General features: G+C 33.6%; 2 protein-coding genes across 17 annotated transcripts in view; both read right to left on the reverse strand.

Moving 5' to 3' along the window:
* LOC105227099 (uncharacterized) overlaps positions 1 to 25,383 on the reverse strand; it is a 401,109-nt gene that overhangs the window by 336,652 nt on the left and 39,074 nt on the right. For 13 of the 16 annotated variants that reach the window (XR_007423730.1, XM_049462359.1, XM_049462368.1 and 10 more), the window contains 13 exons: positions 24,591 to 24,843; positions 24,084 to 24,454; positions 23,732 to 24,024; positions 11,825 to 11,980; positions 11,068 to 11,133; positions 9,766 to 9,901; positions 9,581 to 9,711; positions 7,284 to 7,613; positions 6,893 to 7,222; positions 6,425 to 6,811; positions 6,270 to 6,370; positions 4,188 to 4,304; positions 2,702 to 2,969 (listed from right to left, as the gene is read on the reverse strand). Coding sequence is in view for 15 of the 16 variants with exons in the window: in XM_049462359.1 (XP_049318316.1) it covers positions 2,702 to 2,969; positions 4,188 to 4,304; positions 6,270 to 6,370; positions 6,425 to 6,811; positions 6,893 to 7,222; positions 7,284 to 7,613; positions 9,581 to 9,711; positions 9,766 to 9,901; positions 11,068 to 11,133; positions 11,825 to 11,980; positions 23,732 to 24,024; positions 24,084 to 24,454; positions 24,591 to 24,843 (2,939 nt within the window). In the remaining variant the exon portion in view is untranslated. The remainder of the gene's footprint in view (positions 1 to 2,701; positions 2,970 to 4,187; positions 4,305 to 6,269; positions 6,371 to 6,424; positions 6,812 to 6,892; positions 7,223 to 7,283; positions 7,614 to 9,580; positions 9,712 to 9,765; positions 9,902 to 11,067; positions 11,134 to 11,824; positions 11,981 to 23,731; positions 24,025 to 24,083; positions 24,455 to 24,590; positions 24,844 to 25,383) is intronic. The other 3 variants (XM_049462370.1, XM_049462365.1, XM_049462367.1) reach the window with 2 other exon arrangements.
* LOC125775372 (uncharacterized) overlaps positions 1 to 25,383 on the reverse strand; it is a 211,079-nt gene that overhangs the window by 104,632 nt on the left and 81,064 nt on the right. The window lies entirely within an intron of this gene.

A 25,383-nucleotide genomic window follows, 5' to 3' on the forward strand; every position in this document is an offset into this window, starting at 1 on the left:
GAAAATACTACGTAAATAAAACTTTAGATAATAATTGTATAGAGAGACAATATTAAAACTTTTTCTTTTTACAAATATGAACATATGTATACATTTGGTACCAAACACAAGCTGAATACATACATACAGATAACATGTCTTTGATTTTGCAAGCGTTGAAGAATAGCAAATCGAACAAACTAAACCAGTTGGTCAATACAATTGAACTCCTTTTTCACACCGATTTTTACACGGCTTTTTTTACACCTTCTGGTTACCTTTTTTAAATAGTTTTTCTACACGTGTTTTTCATTTTAATTATGTATTTTTGCTATAAAATCAAAATTCCATATGTTAATACAGAGTTTGAAAATGGCAACGGAACTAAAAATTATATCCTTAACTTGAACCCAAACACAGAACGGTTTGTAAGATTTCAGTCCAATTGAATAAAGCAGTATAATGTTACCATGATATGAAGAAAGACAAAGCTATTAATGACTGAAATTTATTATTATTATTTTACCATTCTCTGAATATTTTGGGTTTGTTCCTTTTAACAGTAATACATATGTACATATGTAAATTCTCCCAGTACGAATGGATAGATTTAGATATATTAATATATATAGATTAAATTGATCCGAATAGTGAGTTTTTTATGAAAATTTGATTTTCTTTGCATGTTTTTTTTCAAGAGTAATTTACTGTCCCAGCTAACCGGGAAAAAAGGAGATCAAGTGTACTGAAATTGAAGACAGCGGTTATACCGCTTTAAATGGGGGTATTTTTGTCTGAAAATTTGAAAAGTTTAAAAAAATCAAAAGATTTTTTAAAATTCAAATTATTGTGTTGTGGTAACTGGTCGGTTTAGCGGACTGCAAAAAAACGCGTTTTTCTCGAAACTACTTTCTAGGATACAGTTGCCAGAATACCTCAAGTTCTAATCAGCCGATATTTTGCAGCTTCTTGAAATGGCAGCATTCATACTCATCAAGAATTCATCACTGTTTTATTCTTCCAGATGATCACAAAGCTAGAAACATGGGAACGAAGACAAGGCTTTTGCCCCCCTCTAGTACAAAGACGCGTAACTCAATAAATTTTTTTAATATTAATTTTATTCAAACTCTTCAAACATAAATAAACATAATAAAACAAGTAAGAAGGGCTAAGTTCAGATGTAACCGAACATTTTATACTCTTGCAACTTGCTAGGATTAAAAACGGTGAAATTACTTCAAATGCATAAGGTTTGTAAATTGTATAGAGTCTAGAATAAATTTTCACCCGGTTTTATCTATTTATGGCAGAAAGATGTATCATTATTAGAAAAACGCGCTACCTCACTTCTATTAAAATAACTCACACATTTGCCGAAATATGCGATATTTAATCAGTTGGAAGTTCGAAAATCTTACTATTAGGTATATTGGGCGAGGCGAAGTATTGACCCAATTCAACCCATTTTATACACAAATAAATACTATTATGAGGAGAATCTTATCTCCAAAGTTCAATTACTCGTATATATTCCACACATTGAACGACAAATGATATTTAAAATTATATCATTGGAAAGTAGCCGTGTTTGTAGCCCGATTACGCTCATTTTCACACTATAACAATCTTAAATACCAAATTTAATTGAAATCGGTCGAGTAAGTCCCGAGATATGTTATTTCGCCAAAAGAAGGGCGTCCATCAGACACTACTTTAGACCCCGGCGCCATTAAAGCCCTCTCATACCATCACGGAGGTAAAATTTAATGTCTCTGGTGTGTTTAGTTAATGAGACATCGCACTTTTAGTAGTTTTTAACAATACCGTTTTATGGAAAGTGAGCGGGGTATCATCCCATTTCGTCCAGTTTTAAGAAATTGTTTGTTGAAGATTTAATGGTTTAGGAATTACGCCAAGCCCACTTTTTCAAAATGTTTAGCCCAAAGGTCCCTTGCTAATGCGGTTTCCTGTACCAAAGTTCAGTTCTTTATCTTAGTGCTTAGTTAAGGCACTTTATTAACATGCTACAGCTATACAGCTTGCACAGACTTGTCTCGTCGTTCTGATCATTAATACGTACATTTATATATATGTACATACATCTTGTATATAAAAACGAATCGCAAAATATGTTGCTAATCGCATAACTCAACAACGCCTTTACCAATTTAGCCAATTCTTTTTTTAAATGTTCGTTGAGGTTCAAAGATGGTTTCTACGGCGAGAAAAATTCGAATATTTGCCTAAACCCCTAAAAACAGCCATTTTCTTTTTCCCATACAAACGAATGAATGTTTGTTTGTTAGTAACGCTAGAAAGTTGGGCAATTCCAAAAAGTAACTTTTTCATTCAAAATTTGTTCTTTTCAATTTTTTTGTTTTGTTTTTCAATTATTTGAATCGTTCAAATTTGTCGTTTGCTTTCTTTATTCCGGCTATTAAAAAAAATTATTAAAAATTATTCAAAACGCTAATACCGGTCGGCGTCTTTTTGCCAAAGTACGTGTGCAAAATGTTAGGGATATTGAATTAGTATAACATCAATTCATCTTTTACGCTTACGACCTTTACAAAGGGTTTGTGGGCTAAGCTAAAACTATTAACAATACATGAAGAAAATCAATAATTAAAAACTTATAACTGTGTACTCTATTTCCGTAGGTGGGTTCATATATACATACATACATATGCAGGTTAAAAATATAATGGTGATATCTTACACTCATATTTATATGTGTGGCGCTTTCGGCCGAGATTTTGCGCTGTTTATAAGGTGGTATCTCCGGTATTTTTGTGGGTTGATGCTGTAACATGGGTGGAGGTGTCGAAATAAGCGGATGTCTGGAGCGCTGCGGACTACTGCTCGCACTGCTACCAGTTTGATCAGCTGAGTCACTTGATTTTTTCCGGAAAGGCGGTATTTCTGGTATATGTATAGGCTGACGGATAGTATTTAATGCCAGAGTGCTTGCACTGCTTAAAGAAACTCTAAATAATTGGTAAAATCAAAACAGGAATACAGGAGCAGAAGCAAACGGAAGGCGGAAGTTTGGCGAGCAAAATTGGATGCAAAAATATGGTTATGAATTTAGAAAAATTACAAATAAAAAAATGCAGAATAGAAAATTAAAGCAGAAAAAGTAAGAAAGAGAGAAAATTCACCATTAATGAAAGTTTTTAATAATTAGAAATACATAAGTATTTACATATATGCACTTACATATTAACATTAGAGCGGTTTAGTTTTTGTTTTTAGAATTATTTCTAAATATATATTTTTCCTTGCTACTCAGACTTTTATGTTCTGACAAGTATTGGCACCCAAGCAATTTTCAATATTATTTATGCTAATATAACAAAAACATCTAAATTTTGAATAACCATTTTTTCGATTTCCCGAAATAATGAATCGCTCTAATGTAAATTTGTTATGCTCATTACATTAATGTTTAATTCACAAATTTACTGTATATGTGAGTATAATCAAACGGAATTTAGTGCAATATTCGGCTATGATTTGTTTTATCATGCTAAAAATTTGTTGTGTCTTTTTAATCAGCCAATCTAGTTAGTGTAGTTATAAAGGTGAAATATAATATTATAAAATGTAAATATTCATTCATACTAATATTAAATTTAAAGCTTATTGTTTCACAATATATGTATCATCGGATTTATCTTATATAATATCTTTTAATGTTCCAGAAAAAAGATTTAGTGAAATTGACTTTAAACCGAAGGTGATTAAACTTGTGTTAGTGAAAAGTATGGCGTAATAAAATTACTTTACTAACTTTTAAAAAGCCGGCCGACAGCTTTAAAGCATATACTAGTTTTATTCACAAATAAGCTTAAGACCGCACATGTAAATTAGTTATGAATCTATGAATACATACAACTTTTTGTCCATATACTATATATGTATGTATGTATAAAATTTCTATAAATCCCAACTGTATTTGAAAGCAAGTATGATTTAATTGCACATTTATTTTCTTATTACTATGATAAATTAAGAATTAAACTAAAAATAATGTTCAACAAAAGCACAAGTTAATAGCAAATGCACACCCTTTTAACGTATCTGCATTCGAAAATCTATGTGTAGATAAATGTATCACGGCTATGAGTTTTTATGTGTTGACACACAGTTATTCATACGCTTACATTCTCTCATTACATACAGGACACAAAAAAATAAATTACCCTGAAAAAGCGTGCAATCTTTGATTAGCTTGAATTGAGCTTAAATTACGAATTGAATATCCATGAAATGGGGGTATTTCCGTTTTTTTCATTTTCAGCTTACAACTTTTACATGCGCTATATGAAGTCAACAATAATTTGGTAATAAATATAATAATTTAAAAGATATATTACAAATATATTAATATACATAAATAATTTATTTATTATAATATTTTATAGTTAAGATTTGCAATGGAATATACAAGTATAAACTGTTTATATACGTATACACATAAGAAAAAATTGTTTATATGTAATAAAATAAAATGTGATAAATGTCCTCTAAATAGTATAAAACTCGATTGACACAATATCATTTTTATTTTATGCATTTTGAAGAAATCAAAAATATGACATTAGTTTCTAGAATCTTTGAAAATAGTAGCACCATTGGTTGCATATTTTCGTTGAAGCTTCTTAGAAAGTGTAAAGTCGGGTGCAGTCAAACTTTTTACCATATACTCTCACAAAGTCTTGGAGACATTGGCGAATGATCGCAAAATATTACAAATGAACCGTTATTCGGTGAAATTGTAAAATGATCGCAATTGCAATAAACGGAGAGATAATTACTAATATGATTAAGGAAACATAGCGATTTCATAAATTTTTAACAAAAACCCACATTGTAAAGATACCTTAGATAATAGTTCACTTTATGTCATTGAAGTTTTTTTTAAATATCAATTTTGCAATGTAGTTGAGATCCTTAAAGGAATGTTTCGGCTAGATCAAAGATTTCTTCAATTTCATTAATTTCTGTCCCAAGAATACATTGTAAGCAAGGAAGCATGGCTATTACAACAAAATACTTGTATTACATAAGTATACTCAGCGTTCGAAAAGTTACCCTACTCCCATAGCATTTCATTTTGTTATTGCTACTGCTCTCACTTTGACGGGAGCCGTAGCAGAGCCATAGCATAACAATGTTAAAAGTATGTGCTCTGCTCTGCTCTGCTAGGAGTTTTATTAGGTGAAAAACTATAGCTGTAGCGGTGCAAAAGCAGAGCTAATTAAAATTTTCAACCAAGGTTATCGGCTGACTTTAGCCATAGGCATTGAGGATTTCCATATTCGATATACGAATGTACCACTTTCTAAGAATTTTGAAACTACGGTAGTGTCCGACCGAGTAGAGACCGTGCTTACAACAAAAAATAACGTATGCACAGATATGTTGTAGTTTAATACGTCAATAATAGAAGTTTAAGTGTATTTGAATAATTGTTTTTAGTGGGCGTGGCACACATAATTCGTAATTTCCGTCATTCTAAAAAACACACCTCTATACATATTGGGTTGTCAAAAAAGTCTTGCGGTATTTTTATTGAATTTTTTTTATTGAAATGAATTTTTGATGACTCATGCCCAGCTCTTGACCGATGCTACGGCCGCTACTATGCCGGTCTCTTTCGACCAATTCAGCGATTTTATCGCAATTTTCGACGACAGGCCTTCCGGAGCGTAGCGCATCTTCGACCACCTCTACACCAGAACGAAAACGTTGAAACCATCGTTGTGCGGTGGAAATGGAAACTGTATCAGGTCCATAAACTGCACAAATTTTATTGGCGGCTTGAGATGCATTTTTGCCTTTATCGTAATAGTACTGTAAAATATGCCATATTTTCTCTTTATTTTGCTCCATGTTTGCGACGCTATAACTCACGAACCACTTAAAAGAAACGACAATCAATCAAACACGTGTTAGCGCGTGAAATGAGCTTTCCAAAAAGGTATAGCAAAACTAGAACTACGCGCTTTCAGCGCCAACTAGCGAAAATACCGCAAGACTTTTTTGACAACCCAATATCTTATTTTGTTTTGAGTGTTACTCACAAACATTATGTGAATAACACGTTGCAAGATAATACAATTTTTAGAACAAAAAATGTACAGAATTTTCTGCATGAAAAGTAATAAAAGTTGAAAAGCGTTTGGGTGAAAATAACTTTAACAATTTTACTTTGTAGTAAATGTAAACTTTAAAGCAGGAGTTTTAAATAATTAAGAAATTTATTTGATAAATAGACTAACCTGCCGTGTCCGTGGCCAGGCTCCTGAATTAAGCTCGTCACAGATGAACCACTGTTTGGTGGTGTTGATTCATGTAAAGGTCTTATCAATATAGTACTGGTCTGCAATATTAAAAGTAATAGAAAATATGCGATTGCGATATACAGCTTTTGTACTTGTGAAGGGGGTGAGTCTGGCGAAGAATCACGATTCTCAAATATATTCACATCTGCTTCAATATTGCGTTGCAGGCCGAAATTCACTATTTCATCCATTTGCGGATAATTTGAGCTTTGCCGCAATTGCTCTTGGTATAAAATATCCTCAGCGACTTGACTCTCCATTGATTGATCATTAGTGGTTGTGCCTTCTAATATTAAAGCATCTTGGTCTGGCTGTGTTGAAGTAGTCGAAGGAGGTGTCGGTGGTGTGGGTCGCGGTGAAGTTCCCTTACATTGCATCTCTCTGCGGCAATGTTCGGCACGTGCGATTTCCGCTGCCAACCACGACGGCAATTCAGGTAGCAACCATGTAAGCGCAGAACGCAATCCTAACATAATGTGCTAAAATAATGACAGTAAGTAAAGTAATAATTAAAATAAATAATGTATTATAGAGAAAAAAAAAGCTTAGTTTCGTAATACCTCCAGGGTAACAATCAAAATTATTGTTTGAGCAGTTGTTAGTCCAGGCCATAAACGTGAAACTTGCCCGGATAAACCAATCAACGCACAGTTGACAATGACTGCAGCCAACGACAAAATACTAAACGCGTTTTGCCAGGTACCAATATTAGCGACACGCTGACCGAATGGCCTTTGATGAACGTGGGCCAATTTGAAGGCATCCGAACGTATTTCCATCAAGTTGTTGACGAGCGCACATATACCGGCCAATGGAAAAGCGGCAGAGAAAAGTACTACATAACCCATCTGTACCAGCATCTCTAAATGATCAGAAAATGTCCCATCGTACTGTAATTGTCAATATTGTATCATATTGATTTTTTAAATACCCAGGTTACCATTTATTTACCTTGTAAAGAGTACTTTCGATCTCTGCTTGCCCGATATTCCGTTTACATGCTGAAGCTGTAGTTCTTACCAATGGGCTACTGGAATCATGTTTCGTAGGTGTTTGTTGTGGTGTTTCCACTTTCATTTTTCCAGTGGTAGTGGATGCTGTCGATGTGGTCGTTGAAACACCTGAATCCATTATGGTTCGGTTGATATCCTGAGTAGGGCTAAGCGCACCCCACATATTAAAGCTCAATTTAGCTAGTTTCCATTGTTCAATGAAGTAAGGTATTGCTGACTCTCGAAGGTTGCCAATAATTTGTCGTGAAATTAACAATCCGGCCAATTGCTAGACAGAATGAGAGAGTAAATAATAAGTTAAAATATTGCTTCTTTATAGATTCCATACATCTTAGACTATAACGAAAAAATGAAAGCAATTACTCATCACACTTAATTCCTACTTTAGAAATATAGGTAATCTGCTAGTTTTAAGCTTCTAAGCTATGTTAAGGGGAGCCTCCAAGAAGCACAAAGAAGTCTTGGGTACAAAAGTCGGGGTTTGACACCTAGTATTGCAATTTTGCTATTCACAAATTTATAATAAAATATGAAATTTTAGATGTTGTACATACTCAGAACGTTTTTGCATATAAAAGCTATTTGTGTTGTTTACATTAAATTGAAATATTCATCTCTGACAAAAAATTAAATTAAATCGAGAACATTTTCGCGTGATTATTTTTTACAACTTTCGACGATGATTAACTCAGCAACAGTGAATCGATGAACTTAATTCAATTTTTGTTGATGAAGCTCCATCAAAGAACAGTGTTTATCGATGGTATGGTGATTCAATCGAGTAGATCACTCCAAGACGAATTTTGTCGTCCAAATCAGTTGTTGTTCCGGAAACAATTTATGCCTTGTTAAAACTAGCATTGCAAGATCGTCATATGACCTATCGAAGAAAGAGGCGAGAAAACTATAGAAAAAATGCGATAGCGGTGCTTCGAAACACGTCTATAGCTCGTGAAAGATGATGAATCGTAGATTTCCGCATATAAGCTCGAAAGTAAAGAACGGTTGAATGTATGGCTGTTTCAAGATGAGCGGAATGCAATAAACGGTTTTTGCACACGATGCACTTCAAAGCAAATGGTTGCCTGTTGTTTTTTTTTTACTTGGGATGTCGCAATTATGAGTGGTACACAACCATTGGTTTACCAGTTGTCCACTCTTAACCACGACAATAAGATATCTGATTTGATGAGTCATCCACCGTGTAGTCCTGACTTGACACCGAATAACTTCTTTTTATTCTTGTACATAAAAAGAAACTAAGAGGCAAGGTAAATGCATGCGTGGTGCATGTTTTGGAGATACCTCAATCAGACTGGCAAAAGTGCTTCGACAATTGGTTCAAACGCATACAAAAGTGTATAGATCTTAGTGGAAAAAGTTTTGAAAACAATAAAGCAATTTTCGATTATAAAAAAAAAACAAAAATTTTAGTTCTCTAAACCCCGAATATAAAAGCCAACCCTCTTATGAGACATAAATATCTCAATTTCTCTGATAACTTGAGGCTTTTAATTCAATTAATTTTATTTAGATACGAACTCGAAACAAAAGCTTAGTAATCAAGAGAGAAAATCAACCTATGGTTCTTAAAAAGTTTATCCGAAAGGAAAGAAGGAAAGTCTGTGAATAATTTTTTCTCACATTTTTCTTAACGGGTTACTTGGGTTTCCTCGGGTAAAAAATAGCCTTTTTCAACAATCTTTTTTCATACAAAATATTATATATTTTATTAGAATTTTTTATTGTTACAAACATACACTATTAACAAAGAAATTCTGAAATTAATAAAAAAAATATTTTAAACTCGACCATGGCGACGCCATTTCCGATTAACTCCCGGAAAAAAAGAAAGGATCATCTAAAGTGAAAAAAATATGTGTTTTGGTTAAAACCTTAACTTAGAACTTGGACGAAGGAAAAAAACAACTCAAAATTGGATTTTTATCCGGCATTTTTACAACCAAAAGAAAATTTCGGTAAAAATTTCGCGACATTTTTTTTCAAATAGTTGCCAACCGAAACTATTACTCGGATCAACTTGAAAATTTAAGACAATATTTTAGAGGTGTTGTAGAATTTAATAAGACAACAAAAAAAAAAATCGATTTTTTGAAACCCGTAAACCCATGTATTTCCTTAAATTTAAGCTTGCGATTCACGTTCGCCCTAAATTCTTTATTTCTATTTACTTGTAAAATGGAAGTGTATTTCATAAAGATTACTCTTACTTACCTCCTTCAGTTTATCCTCATCTCGAAGATAGAAAGCAATGTAGAATAAGGACAAAAATGAGTTGACAAACTGAAAAAGGGCCACTTTTGCAATAAGATGGTTTTCGTATTTCGATTGAAGACGATAGTTTTCTAAAACAATAAAAAATTATATTGAATATGATACAGAAAACGACTTGAACAAACCATGATCATTAAGCCAGACAGCCAATTTATAATAAGCCTCATCCATTAATGTTATTGCCCCAGCTAATAAGACCTTTGGTATTACACTGAAACAACATAGAATGCTCTCTTCCGGTAATTTAGAATCCCACCAATCCTATAAAAATATATATAATGAACAAATATATAATTTATAAATATTCTTATATATAAGAAGAAGTAGAAACATTTATACACTTCTTATTTGCAGAATTAATTTAGATATCAGCGTTAGATTGCCAAATTTTTTTCTATACTTTGTGAAATGAAATCAATTGATATATGTACAATTGATTTGAATTCTTTTGAAAATATTGTTTATTTCACTACTCAGTTGAATATATGTATATGGTAATATAGAATATCTTTGTAAATTTCTAACCCAAAAACATTTTTTGAAGCATAATAATATAAATTTAATTGTCTCCCATAATAATTAATAATTGACGCGACGTTAGTTTTGATCCCACTTGTAAAATTTACTTATTCTCAGTTTTATTAAAAAAACATAGACTTAACACAGAAAATTTTAAGCTTTTATCGCAAATTTGTCTTAAGGGGGTCTAATGGGAAATAATTGTGTCACATTATAGAATGACAGGGTAGTAACAGAATCTTTTAATATTTAATTTTTATACTCTCGCTACATGTTGCACAGGATATAATAGATCACCTTACGGTTGTTGGTTACCCGTAAAACTAACAGAGATAAGTATACATTTAGGTACAATCAAAATTATTAAGATGATGAGACGAATTGCATTCCTGATGTTGAAAGCAATGTGTTCGTTTGTCTGACCTTACAAGCGATTACTTGAGTAAAATTTTAACTTGTTATACATGTTCCCTGGCACTCGTTCCAACTTTTTTCCAATCCTCAAAACAGTTGTTTTGAACATGATATTGGTTGAAATTTTGGTGAAAAACTCACAATGAATCAACACAGTATGCGACGGTGCATTATGGTGGTCCAAAAACAAAGAGTTGACGGACCATAATTCTGGTTTCTTATTACGAATAGCTTCGCCCGGTCGGAAGGAATCCGAAGTGCAAACTGTCAACATAATAACATTGATTTTTGATCCTGTTTGACATGGTTTATTCGGTTTCGGAAAAAATTTCAACGAATGGGTTTTCGCGTGAAATTTTAATTCAAAATTCTTACTACTTTTGTCCTCAGTAGTACTTGTATGTACATATGAAAATGTACGTATGTGCATTGAATGCATTGTACTAATACCAAAATATAAAATACATAAATAAGGAGTTAAAACTTATAATAACCTTGTGCAAATTATACATGCATTGAGCAATTCCACTATCAGGTATGTTATTATGATCCAGCCAATCCTGTAAAAAATAAATGTATTGCATGAAATGAGTTTGTGAATTTTACTTAAACCGAAATAAGAAATATAAACAAAACCTAACCTGACTGTAGCTTTGTAGAAAACTACCAAAATTTAAAAAAAAATACAAAGCAAAACAAGCTGAATGTTTTTGAGAATTGTTTTACCTAAATCAAAGAGTAATTTGAAAATTGCTTTTGTAAGCTTTAGCTGTAATTTTTAATAACTGAATAGAGTCCAAAGTAAATTAATTAAATATGAAATGGTCTTATAATGACTTTTCAAATAAATGAAACAACAGAACTAATAAAAATGTCGTGCTTTAAAGTATTAAAAATCAGCTGAGTTTATTATTTAAAACGTTATTGCAGTAAATTAAAATAGAGCTGTAAAGCTTATTTTGTGTCGCTATAGCTTGAATCTTCATACGTGACGACCAATGCAGGGACAAAATCACGCTCTTTCATTTGGCAAGCTGTCAAGGAATTGCTAATGTAAAAAAAAATTTAATTACCACTGTTACGATTAAACGATGTTACAGTTTTGCTTATACGTCACTAAAAAGTAAAACGATTCAAAATCTTTCTCACACGCTGATTAATATTTTATGGCATTGCTCTAAATTATCAATTGCTGACATCTATGCTCCTCATTTCGATTATTTTGTTTGAATATCTACATAGGTAACTCACCTGGAATCGTAGCATCAGAAACATTACAACAAAAACAAGAGCGAGGCACATCCCGATCACTGGAAAACTGACTAAGTAACGAAAAACGCGACGCTTCCACGCTGGTGCTTCTCTTGGTTCAAGTCGACCAGTTACATTATTTTCTACTAGAATACCCTGAAAAGAGAAAAAATCGTATATACGTACAAGTATATATGCACTGGTCTTTTACAAGTATAAACCCTATGAATTTAATCGGAAAATCCCTATGCCGGGAGTAAACCAATATTCCCAAATTTTTTATCACATAAACTTATTTTGAAGTTCATAGAATCACTTAGTTTTATTACTATATTCTACTTCCCATCAGCGAAAATTATACAAAAATCATCCCCAAATGAGATTTTTGTGAGACAAACATAATCGAAGGTATAATTGAGAAGTTATTTTCAAGCAGTTTATAAACAAACATATGTATATGTATATTAGGGTGTTTTTTTTTTAAATGAACTATTAATTTTTTTCAGTCCCGTCACGAAATTTCCTTGGAAATACCCTAAACAAATTTCCTGAAAATTTTAGTTCTTAATATTAACATTAAGAACCTAGGCCTGTAAAAATTTTCCATAGAAAATACACTACAATCGTGAGTTTTTATCTTTAAATTTCTACAGATCAGAGATATTTTATGGCATCGCTGTGACTTTAGACGCATATTTCTCAGAATTGTTCACTCTACAAAAGTTCTCAGTGCGACAAAGTCGTAAGTCACCCCGGCGAGGTAGTACGGGGCTCAAAAACCGATTTTCCAAGAATTACGCATTTTTTTGTATATATCTCGTAAATGACAGGAGCTATAGAAAAAATGCACATGACAAATTTGTAGGTCAAAATTGCTACCATTAATACTTCTCGAGTTATTCAGCTTTTTAAGTAAGGACCATCCATAAAAATTCGATTTTTTGAATCCTCTAAAGCAGGCCGAACGTTTCAAAGTCCTGAATATCATTTATGTGGGGACCAAGGCAATTTTTCATTTCATTCTATCTATTTTAGGCACAAAAAATGCTGTTATTAAAAATATGCAATAAATTGGAAGTTCAAAAAGGTTATACCAAAGGGCCAAAGGAAGTATTGTATTGATTGTAGAGCTGTGTTATTAAAGAAACATTTCACCGAATTTCAATAACATATTTTACAGATTAAACGATATTTAGAGTTGTTATCGTAATAATCATGATAATTCAAGGAGTGGAGACGTAGCAGTTTTAATTAAGAAAAAATTCGTTCCTCCATCTAACACTACGCTTATTTAAAACATCGGTATTCAAATTACAAATTCATCTAACGAGTACTCTGATATTTTGTTTTTTTTTGTTACTTTTTTGTGGGTCTTGCAGGTAGAACCAACAACAAGAGCCAACCGTTTTCCGCTGACATTACTCGCAGAAATGGTTTCATACAATTTTCATATTGTTTTCGTTGTGATTACAACCATGTTCCTGCTGGCAAAGGACAACAAAGTTCAACGCTCGACATTTTTCTTATAACCTGTGTTAAGTAAAAGTTATTTTATGTTGCTAATATGCGGGAATATACACCCGTCTTACAATTTAATTTTGCTTATATGAGTATTTATAATAACAGGGCTTTTTTGAATTTTGTCTGTTTTGTAAATACAGGACTTTTTAATTTTGGCCGATCACTAAATCCGGCTCGGAGGACCAAAAATGTTTGATTTGTGGTGTCAAACATTGGCCTCAAAAAAGAATTTGTCATTCCTTACCACTGGTGGGGGGAAATGAAAAGTCTTATTTCGAGGGAGAATTTATTCATTCGGATTTTATTTTGTATTTTCGTTGCATACAATACAAATTTTAAAACTATCTTAATTAACTAAATATATGTGTATGTGTGTATGTTTTTATGTATTGCAGCATATTGTTTATTGCTGCTTGATATGGGGTTGTTTTCAAGTATACAATTTAAATTATGACTTGTGCCCCCATGCATTTTTATTATTATTAGATGTGCCGTAAGCCCTGGCAGCTAGTGCTTCTTACTTTGTAAGATAATAATTGTATTATTATTTTTCATTTAATAAATAAATAAATAGATGTGCATTCCATGATTATTTAAAATTAGTGGACTGTATATGTTTTCATGATCTTAATTACAAATTTCTTAACTTATCTTATTTAAGAAAACGAACATGTTCAATTGTGAACACCTGTGCTCAGTTCTGATCATTTACCTGTATCGGTTATCTTCAATCATTGATAACTCAAAATTTTTTAAGGTATACTACAAAAACGCAAACTAGACAAAATACTCAAGATATATCTCTAAAAAATTTCTAAATGTCGAACTGAATTCTATCTCGTATCAAGTCGTCTTTTTTATCTCAAACTTAAATCGAGTTATAAAAACTGCAACAGATTCTAAAAAATTTTTTTTAGGGCTTCACACAAACTACTACCAATAGAAAATAGCCAGTTAATGAAACTAAGAACTGGTATCGTTACAGATTAATCGCTGCTCGAATTCTATTGACCCAACTCAATTTATGCATAAAAGCTAATGTTAAAACTTATTAAAATAATCTACTTTCGACGTTTGGAACATAACAAAAGTATTATAGAAGGAGGGTTCATACATTCCAACGTTGAAAGATTTTCATTAGGAATCATTGTATCTGCTCATTTGAGCGATCATGAAGTGGTTAGTTTTATCTTGTCACTTAACATAGCTCTTATAGATCTTTGTTCTTTGTCCGGGCAAGATTTTTCCAAACCGTTTAACTAGGCATTCGATGATTACAGTTAAATCCTTTTCATCCAAATTTAGGTTAAATTTTGGTAACAGCTGACTCAAATTGAAACTTTCAAGAAATTTATCGGAAAACCGCGTTTTTTAATCTTGCATGACTGTGTCAATGAGTGGAATGTATGCAGAAACACTCTAATGCCCGGTTTCACAGTCCATACTTAAGTTGTGCCTAAATAAAATCTTAGCTAAGCATTGTTGCAAACTGAGCAGTCGTTTGCGTTTCACAGTCAATGCTTAATTTCTATAAAATTTTATTATGATATATGGCAACGTTGTGGGCAACATATGTTTTACAAATGTCATTCATAAAAATATGTTTGAAATATTTAAATTATAACAGATAATACATAAATTTGCGAGGAAAATTATATCAAAAATGGATGAAAACAACAAAAGAACCCCAAATTTCATCACTAGCGAGTCGGAGCACCCATTGGAACTGAAGGAAAAGTATAAGCTGTTATTGAGTGCAAGCGAACGGACACTTGCCCTACGCTACGAAAGATGTCGCTGAAAATTCAAAGCAAATTCAAAACAAAAATCAGCTGTTATTTAAGCATTGCTTAAGACTCCAATTTTCAGTGCTTAAGCATAACCTAAGTATGAACTGTAAAACAGAGCCGCTCAAAATTTTTCATGCCTATACTCGGAGTATAGGCAAGCAAATGCAGTCGAAGCATGTACGCTATGACGCTAATTCTGCCAGCGTCAAAAATACACTCGAAATACAGGAATTCAGTTTCGAATAAGCATATGGAGGACTTAATGAGAATCAAAACTTACGATCGTAAAGTCGATATGGAAAAAATCTTGGAAAGTTAAAAAAAATTAACTTAAAATTATTGTTGTTCTTAATTGCTTTTTTAATCAAAAACCATATTTTTTTTATTTTTTTCTAAATTTTTAATAACAAAATAACGAAATAGCACGATTTCACTCAGTGTACTAAGCAAGCGCGCGCACACAATCACACGCTAGCAGATATCAAATGTGTGATTGTATGCGTTGGTAAAGAAATTGCGCATTATTTTGAGCGGCTCTGCTGTAAAACACTATTTTCCTGTTTTATCTTAAGCATAACATAAGTATGGACTGTGAAACCGGGCATAAAAGTCTTCACAGCTTATTTCGATGACTCTGACGACTACATGTTCTAGGTTTTTTCACTTCAACATCTAATTTTCAACCATCTGTCTAGCATTTGAAAAAAAATTTATTGAAGTGATGATCAGCATGCATTCTTCGTGTGTTCAGTGTTGCAACCAATGTTGTTATGATGCTTTCGCAAGGTCGATTGATTCGTTCTGCAGAATAGCACTAAGTGGCTGCGTCAAAGACAAAACATCCCTGAGACAAAAAATTCCAATAATAAATTCGAAGTTGCACAGTACGGTGACAAAATTCGACGCTTTTACTGCAGTCAATTTCTTTCATTCGCTAATTTTTGTCAGTACTTGAACGATTTCTGGAAGGGTGACTGTGAATTGAAGAACGGCATCATGTCATTTTACCCACTTTGTCTCATAAAGCTGCACAACTTTTTCTCTCCCTCATACATGGGAAAGATTTATTCACGCAAAGTTCACGATAAGGCTCAATAATAATACCCAACGATTACCATCCTCCCGGCCAATCGACGCGAGGGTCCCAATCCGCAAACGAGCGGAATTAGCGGAGTAATAAAAGCTGCTCAGCTACAGAAACAAAAATGTTAACTGCCAAATTTAAGAATTGGGTTAAAAAAAGTTTATTATTTTAATTTTAAGTGTAGACAAAATAACTTTTTTAATGGTAAAAAGTGAGTCTGTTAGACCAAATGTGCTTGAATGAAAATTAAAATCGTGATATATACGGCGGAATTGTTCATTTAACTCTAAACTTGTTGTAGAAAATTTTAAAAGTAAAGGTCTAAACTGCCTGGATGAGCGAACGGGAACGTTAAAATAAATATCAGACAAAAGGGATGAACTACAGATTCATCCATTCATAAGTTTTACAAGATATATTATACCAACCACTCCTTTACGATTAGCGAGTGTTGGTGGATTTATAAGTTTGAAACGATTAGTATATGGGGAGAGTTAAACTAGAATCCCAATGAAAATGATTTAAGGCAAGAAGTTATTTATTGTTTTTGAACGAACTGTGACTTCTCCGAATGGACTTCATAATTAGGGTTCCATATCACAGAAGCAACGTTTAACAAAACTAAGAGCGCACTTAGCATATGATTTAAAAAGTTTTACATTAGCGCTATATAATAAAACTCTCGAATACTTAATAACAGATGTAATATTTGTTGAAAACAAAGAAAATCCAGTTTATTCAAATGATTTGAATTTTTCACTTTAGCAAAAGCTTTATTAAAATTTGTGTATATGACTTCAGTATGCTTACTCTCCCTAAAGCCCGTTGATACATGTGTTACAAATTCTAGCAAATTAGTTAACATAGATTTCTCTTTACCTGCTGAAATCCAGAAGGTTATTTCATCTACTATAATTTCTTCAAAAAGTTTAGGTATTGCTAACTACTTTGCTATTCCCCTATATTTTTTAATGGATGACTTAAATACACTCTTATGTAAAGGAATTATAAGTTACTTTTTCCATATTGATGGAAACAGGCCTTACTTAAGAGATTTATTAAATATTTTTTTAAGGGTTGGTATATATATTTTTTTTTTTAACGAAGCATGAGGGAATCAAATCTGGGCAGTAATTAAATTATTATTTTAACATATCTAACTGATATAAGACGTATATTTCGGGAATGGACATAACAGAAATCGAAGATAATTTGTGCTGATACGAAGTTTAAAGAGTAACTGAATCTAAAAAATTCAGCAAACATATTAGAAATTGTAGGATTGTTACTGGACATAGTAGACTTATATTTCATCGCGGACGGAAAATTAGAAATCTTGCGTTTGGAGTTAACGAAACCATAAGACAATTTTGGATTACGTATAATATTATTTTTTACTATGTTTATATAATTATTAAACATATTTTGTTAAGTTCAGCATATTGTCGACGCAATTTAGAATATTTTGAATAGTCAGAAACTAAACCAGTTTCTTTAAAAAGTTTAAAAGCACGAGATTTTCTATTTTCTTTAAGTAACAACACACTTCGGAACATATTTTTCAAAAAAATTTAAAAAAGTTTCATAAAAATAGGAAGCACTAAATTCAATGTTGCCACTGCAATCTGGCCAAGTTACTTTAGAAAGTTCGTAATTAATCTTCTTAAAATTAGCTTTCGCAAAGTTGAACCAAGAACAAAGGTCTTGCGTATTATTATGAAGAAAGTTGGCACGAGCTTGACAAGCTGGCCGACAGGTGTAATGCTCAAAAGTCTGCAGAGCATACAAAAATTATGGTGGGCACACTTCTCAGGACTGCTGGCTGGCAATGAAAGCGCCAAGGAAAGGCGAACACGATTCCCCAATCGACGACGATGGAGCAGATGTTCCATTGCCAAAGGATTGCCGTCCGAGCTATTCAAACACGGCAGCGAAGAACTGATATGGAGCATGCATCAGCTTGTTTGTAAAAAATACAAAAAGGGAGACCCTACAATCTGGGCCAACTACCGTGGGATAAACCTCCTCAACATCGCGTATAAGGTTCTATCGGCCGTATTGTGTGAAAGGTTAAAGCTCACCGTCAACAAACTGGCTTGGGCCTAGTCAGTGTGGCTTTAGACCTGGCAAATCAACAACTGGAAAAAGAGAATCGACACGCACCACCTCTTCGTCGACTTCAAAGCTGCCTTTGACATTGACATTGACATTGCGCAACACCAAAGTCTCCGCCAGGATCGGGAAGAAAGGAATCAGACGAGGTTTCATACAAGGCGACTTTCTTTTGTATGACTTCTTCAACCTTCTTCTGGAGAAAATAATTCGAGCAGCAGAACTAAATCCAGAAGGTACTATCTTCTATAAGAGTGTACAGTTCCTGGCATATTGTGATGATATTAACATCATTACTTTTAACAACCGCGTCTGATTTCTTCAGAATGGATAAGCAGCGAAGCAAATGGGTCTGGTGGTGAACGAGGGCAAAACGAAATAGGCTTGGACGATGACAACATCTGATGAGTCGACGTTACGAATTTTCGAATGCAAAGTTCTGCGAAAGATTTATGAACTTTGCAGGGCGAATATCGCATTCGATGGAACGATGAGCTGTATGAGATATACGAAGACATTGACATAGTTCAGCGAATTAAAAGACAGCGGATATGCTGGCTAGGTCATGTCGCCCGAATGGACGAAAACACTCCAGTTCCGAAAGTATTCGACGCAGTACCCGCCGGGGAAGCAGAGGGAGAGGAAAACCTCCACTCCGTTGGCAAGACCAAGTGGAGAAGGACCTGACTTCGCCTGGAATCTCCAATTGGCGCCACCTTGCGAAAAGAAGAAACGACTGACGACTGTTGTTAACTCGGCTATAACCACGCCAGTAAAGAAGAAGAAGTTGGCTATGATTTCGATATTAATTTCCTAAGGAAGATGATAAAAGTCGGACAACAGATCTAAAATCTTGCCAAACTTTTCCGAATCAGTCTGCTTGAGGTCGACTTCTTCAGATGCAATTGAAGAATATACCGCAAACAGGACACCACCTCCAATTCTGCTCAGGTGGTCATATCCAAATATTTCAAATTCGCTATTGAATATCTCATTATCAAGTTTCTGTGAAAGCGATAATTAAGACTTCTAAATTTTGATAATAAATACTCAGCGAATTATTACACTGTGGAACATTTTTGGGATTATTGCCTGGGGGGTGAGAAATTCCAAGTCAGGGTGATGGTACTAGGTCAGTATAGTAAAACCTTCAAAGGGTTTGGCGTTCGTATGTGTCAGTTTTTTTTTTATGACCTTTTAAATTTTTCCTGCCACTTCCACTAAACGTCTTTAAGCGAAAACTAAATTAAGATATGGAACAGTAACATTTAAAATAAAATTGGCGTAGCCCAGTCCTTAAAAGGATTAATGTAAACCAACAAGTTTTGTCGGAACAAATTTCATGAGCACGTCTACCTACACTGTTATGGATGTAATCAGATGATAACCCCGCTCACTCCCATATCGATAGCGCGATAAATCAATAACTAAACCCCCGAGATGGTAAAATTTTTAACAATGATCGGCATCGCCCAATTTTAGGTAAAATCACATATCGCGCGACCAACTCTACCGATTTCAACTAAATTCGGTATTTGACATTCTACTGACATTCCTATCTTACAGTAAGAAAATGAGAGGAATTTCAAAAAATTTCATTTAATTTTTTTACTTTCCAATAGTGCCTTTGAAGTATGCCACCTTATAACCAAAACTTTTCCAATTCGAGATACAACTCTTCACGCCCCTAAGTACAGAATATCGAGTCCACATACCTACATATAGTTGAATTTATATCGAAAATATTGGGCAATGTATGAGATATATGAAAATGAGAGAGAGTGTTTTACTCATAGCAGTGCTTATAATTGATAGGTAAGGTTAGGTTATACTGGCCGGCTATCTTATCATTTAGGTCCTTAGTAATGCCAGATGTATGTATGTATGTTCAGTTTAGTTTGAAGTGAAATATTCGTCATACTAGGCGTCAATGCCCTTAGCGGTCTTTAAGACCGTCTTGATATCTACGTTTGATCCTTCGTGTAGTCTCTTTAACTCCGAAGTTTCTACATACATAAGACGAGTGCTTTCTAATATCTACTTCTCTGCACTTTCTGCATGCAACGTTATTACTTACCCCCATCCGGCTCGCGCATAATGCCAGTCGCTTTTGATCTGCCAAGAGGCCAACCGGTAGCCCTTTCGAGGCCGTATGAGTAAGAAGAAAGCGAGTTTTCCTGAGGGGCTCTTGTACAGGATCTACGCACCTAAATTTGATAAAATTGGGCGGGCGAGTACTTGCCCTACTGTTCATATAATTAATAAGTATCAGGATTTTTGAAAATACGGCTGACTTTATTCCGTATAGATTGATGATTGCATGCGAAGTACCTTGATAAATGTTTTACCCATAAATTGATTTCCGTCATTCAACCTACATATATTTAAATTAATATTTATTCGGGTTGGTCAAAATGTGTGATATTTTAATGAAACTAAATAAAGGGACAAGTTTTTTTTTAAATACGTGGTTTAGAGCTGAACAGGGATGGGGGTTTTCTATACCTTGGTCTAAATCTCATATCCCTAATGTAATGAATTCCATCCTCTGCTTGACGTTTTCCACATCTGCTAAGTATAAGCGTATGAACTTTAATATACAGTAAAATCTTTTTTTACACGGCAGGTACGTTCCTAAAAAACCCATGTAATCAAAATCGTGTAAAAAAATACACGATTTATATGTAAATTTGGGGATCTGTTCCAAAACCTTATAAATCGTGTACATTGAAAAAAATTCAAATATTTATTAAAAAACCGTGCAAAAAAATGATATTAAACTCCATTAAGTAATAATAAATCAAAACAATTCATATTTTTTACAAGAAAATAAATTTGGTATACAGTTTAAATTCAATCCATAAGTGCAAAAGTATATAGAAGATACATATGTCTAACAAACTGTTGGATTTTTTCTAATGCAGAATTATTATGACCATTAATCAGCTTCTATAGATTTTTTTGTTATAAAGCCTGTTAAAAGAAGTTATTATTTGCTTTCTCCAGTTGTTTAGATTTAAGTTTTCGTTTCAATTGCAATACACACTCGTAGCGAATTTCAAGCCCTCGCGAATTAAATTAGCTGTTAAAACCTGACTTTCACCTTCGTCCTCGTCGACACCTTTATTCTCATTGATAGCCATAATTTCATTTAAGTCAATTAAACCTTCGGGCATTAATTCATCGATGTTTGGATGTTGTCAAACCCATCGATACATATGTTATTTGAAAGACTGAATCTCAGAACAAATTTCTGATCTTAGCACGAAAGCTCGTTCTCGTCAACAGCTGAGATCACCTGATCGAAATAGTAGATTTTTCGGCACAGAGATTTAAATAAAAGGACTTAAAAATAGTAAAGAGGTTGCAGTATAGGCGAGTTAGCAACATTTTTTGGGTGTTAGGTTCCCCAAGTGGCATATTTTCACACATATAAAATATACAATACTAAACAAAACTATTTGTAATAATTTAAACAAAAATAGATAGATTCTTCAAATATTTTTTATAAAAAGAAAAGATTTACCAATATTTTGATACAATAAATAAAATTTTGATCATAACTAGGTAAATTTAATCTTTATGAATTTTAATAATCGAAATATATTTGAAAATTTAACAAAAACGTACTTAAAATAATAATGTAAATTGGATAGCATAACACGGCAACACACTCGTGCCTTTTCTAAGGCATTTGACCGTTTTAGTAATAGAATATTTAGGAAACCCTAACGAACTGCCTGGGCTTTTGCCCTGAGTCTTCCATCATTCTATTACATTCTTAATTTAATTTCTGTCATTCTACAAGCTTTCGCCTGTGTAGGTATGGGTGAAAATGATAGTATTTGTTACTTGTAGGTTTATACAATGGAAGTGGTATTAGGTGGTAGCGACTGAATGTTCGACTGAATCAGCACTGTGGCTAGGTGCATTATCAACAAGCAAAAGTATTTTGAATTCTAAACCTTTTTGTGTCATATATTTCTGGACTTCAGGAACAAATATAGTTATTAAACCAATATTTAAATAGATTAACCGTAATCCATGCCTTTTTATTCACAATAATATGAACTGGAAGTTGTGTAATGTCCTTACCTTTAGCTCTTGGCATAAGGAATTTGTTGATTAATAATGGCTTCAACATTTTACCGCCAAATGCGTTACTGCAAAGCAAGAGGGTTACCCGATCTTTGGCGGCTTTAAAGCCACCAGCTGTATTTTGATATTTTGCTATCAATGTTATTTTAAGCATTTTATTCCAAAACAATGCCGTTTTATCGGCACTAAATATTTGATCTGGAGTATAACTGCCCTCTTGATTTTTTTTGCTATTATACTCGTAGTTCATCCGGATAGTTTTTTGCAGCATTTTCAACTGCTGATGCCAATTCTTCTTGAATTTTTACGTTGTGAAAAACGTGTCTTTTCAGAGATATTCTAAGTGCTTTCGCTTTAATAATTTTTTCTGTAAATCTTCAATCCATGACACCATATGTTTTTCAGTCTTCTCCAAAGTAGAATTTCTACTATAAAAAGTTGTTTTTGAACTAAGTGCTGACCCAGAAATTACTGATTCCCGAATGGAACTCTCATTTTTATTTAAACCAAAAGCTGTGCCAACAGATGTTGAACCTTCGCAACTTCTTAGACAGCCCAAAAATTTTTTTTTCGTATCCAATGAAATTGTTTGCCTCTTCAGAATATTGTATTAATAAAGGCACTGTAAAAACGAAAAAAATGCTTATTGCAATTTCCTAAGATAACAATCTAACACAAATTTACCTTTTGAAAAGTTATTAACAATTCCGATTATGTAATTTGAAGATTTTACCAATTTATAAAAAATAACTGACTTAAACTTTAACTTGAAGAACTTTATTGAAATTTACATTGCGTCAACAGAAATATTTATATGTTAAATAAAAAGGGTATTTCCCTTAAAGTAAACAAGCCATGAAGTAGAGTTGCCATTTGGACGATATCCAACACTGCAGAAAATCATGTAAAAAATAAAAAAAAAAAACTTTTTAAGAATTTGTGTTAAATCAAAAATAACGCGTAAAAAACAAATACTCTTGTCATGCAAAAAAAGACCGTGTTAAAAAAGAATTTAGTGTAAGTCATGAAGATACTTATTGAAATTTTTTCACGCTTTAATAGAATAATGTAGTATTTTTTCGCAAAATTTTGTATTGTACAGTTTGGCCGGCATCTGAAGGAATTTCCCGAGCTTTGATTCTTACTAGTTGCAAGAGTATAAAATGTTCGGTTACATCCGAACTTAGGGCTGCCTTTCAAATAACTCTGTTCCCATCGGGTAATGAAAGTTGATGTTGAACTTTCACTGTGTACACTATGATACTTTCAGGATGCTTTATAATACAATATAGAACTATATACCTTATAGAGTGGTCTAGGCGGTTCAAGTAGTTCAGGTGGTGTCGATAAGGTCCCCCAACGAAAAGCGAGTTCAACAGAATACCGCTTCCACGCCTCTAAATATAATGAAGCCCACGCTACATTAAAGAGTGAAAATAGAACGTGACCCATATCTTGCGCTGTTTGTCCTTTTCCCCAGAGAGCTGCATACAAAATCATGCCAAAGACAGCTGGCACGCCTAAAGCGCAGGTGTAATGGCCCAGCCACGCAAAGTAAAGTGCTACTTTCACACCAAAATATTCAGCTATATCATCTGCAAATAAATAAATAAGCTAGTAGTTTGGTATAAGCGAATATAATTTAACAAATTACCAAGTGGTTGAGGGGCGAAAATCTGTTTTACCCAACTGTTTTGTAGCAGCGCCAGAGAGCGGGTTTCATGTAACGGAAAAACCTGCACAATTAGACCAGTTTCTTGCCAGGCTGCAACAATGCTTTGTCCTTCGGCTACGGCTGCACGGCCCTGTAGGGCTTCGATATCCGCCTGGCTGGCACGGAGACCTTGCAGTACCTGCAGCACCAGCCATTGCCGTTCTTGTGAGGTGAAAAGTGCACTGCTTCCATCTTCGGTCCGGAGTTGCTGAAAACAATGACTTTCGCGTGTTGTGAATTCACGTAAGGCACCACCTAGGTCAGGACGTAAGCGTTTCGGTAATCGTGCTTCTTCGGCGGCTTTAAATAGCCTGAAATTAAAGAAAACACCATTTTATAGCTCTAAATATAACCAAAACTCATACAAAAATAAATTGCCACAAGACCTAAGGCTGCAAAATGGGTTAAGTTCAAGCATCTTGACAAAAAGTTTAAATAGCAACTTACACATTCGTTGGGGCACTAATGTAGAAAGCATTCCGACGTGTACTCTCGTGAGCCTTCACTTGTACAACCAATCCAAGTCCCGATGGTGGTTGAGAACGCAATCGTGAGAGAAGCCAACGAAGAGCCTCGTCAGGCGCATCTTCTGGAAACTCAATGACAACATCACATTGTGTCGGTATTTTATTCAACCAAAGGCGACGCGGCGTCATTAAATGCCCAGCATATGGAACTTTTCGACGTAATTGACGGGACGCTAAAGGAGGGACATAGAGGGTGACAAATTATTTTACTTCAAACCTTGCAAATATGCAATAACTGATTTTTTTATGGAATAAATGTATTTTATAAAACTCTTAAATTAATTGTAATTATTAGTTTTTTAATTCTAGTTTTCTGCTCGGTTTCCAACAATGATATACCAACATGCGGCAACATTATCTATAATATAAAATTGAATCGCAAAATGTATTGCTAAGCGCATAACTCAACAACGCCTAGATCAATTTGGCCATTTTTTTAAATGTTCGTTGAAGTTCAAAATGGTTTTTACGGCGAAAAAAGTTCGAATAATTGTCGGAAAAACTATAAAAGCAGCGCTTTTATTGAATGTTTGTTTGTTAGTAATACTAAGGTTCGAGAACGGCTGCAACAATCTTGATGAAATTTGTTCCTTGAGGACCGGGGAAGGTTTAGAAATAAAAAACCTTATACTCTTCATGAGGAAAAGTCGGAAAATTGGAATATTCAAAAAAGGAACTTTTTCAATACAAATTTTTTGTTAAATTTTTTTTTG

The sequence above is a fragment of the Bactrocera dorsalis genome, chromosome 1, assembly GCF_023373825.1.
Source record: "Bactrocera dorsalis isolate Fly_Bdor chromosome 1, ASM2337382v1, whole genome shotgun sequence".
Taxonomy (NCBI): domain Eukaryota; kingdom Metazoa; phylum Arthropoda; class Insecta; order Diptera; family Tephritidae; genus Bactrocera; species Bactrocera dorsalis.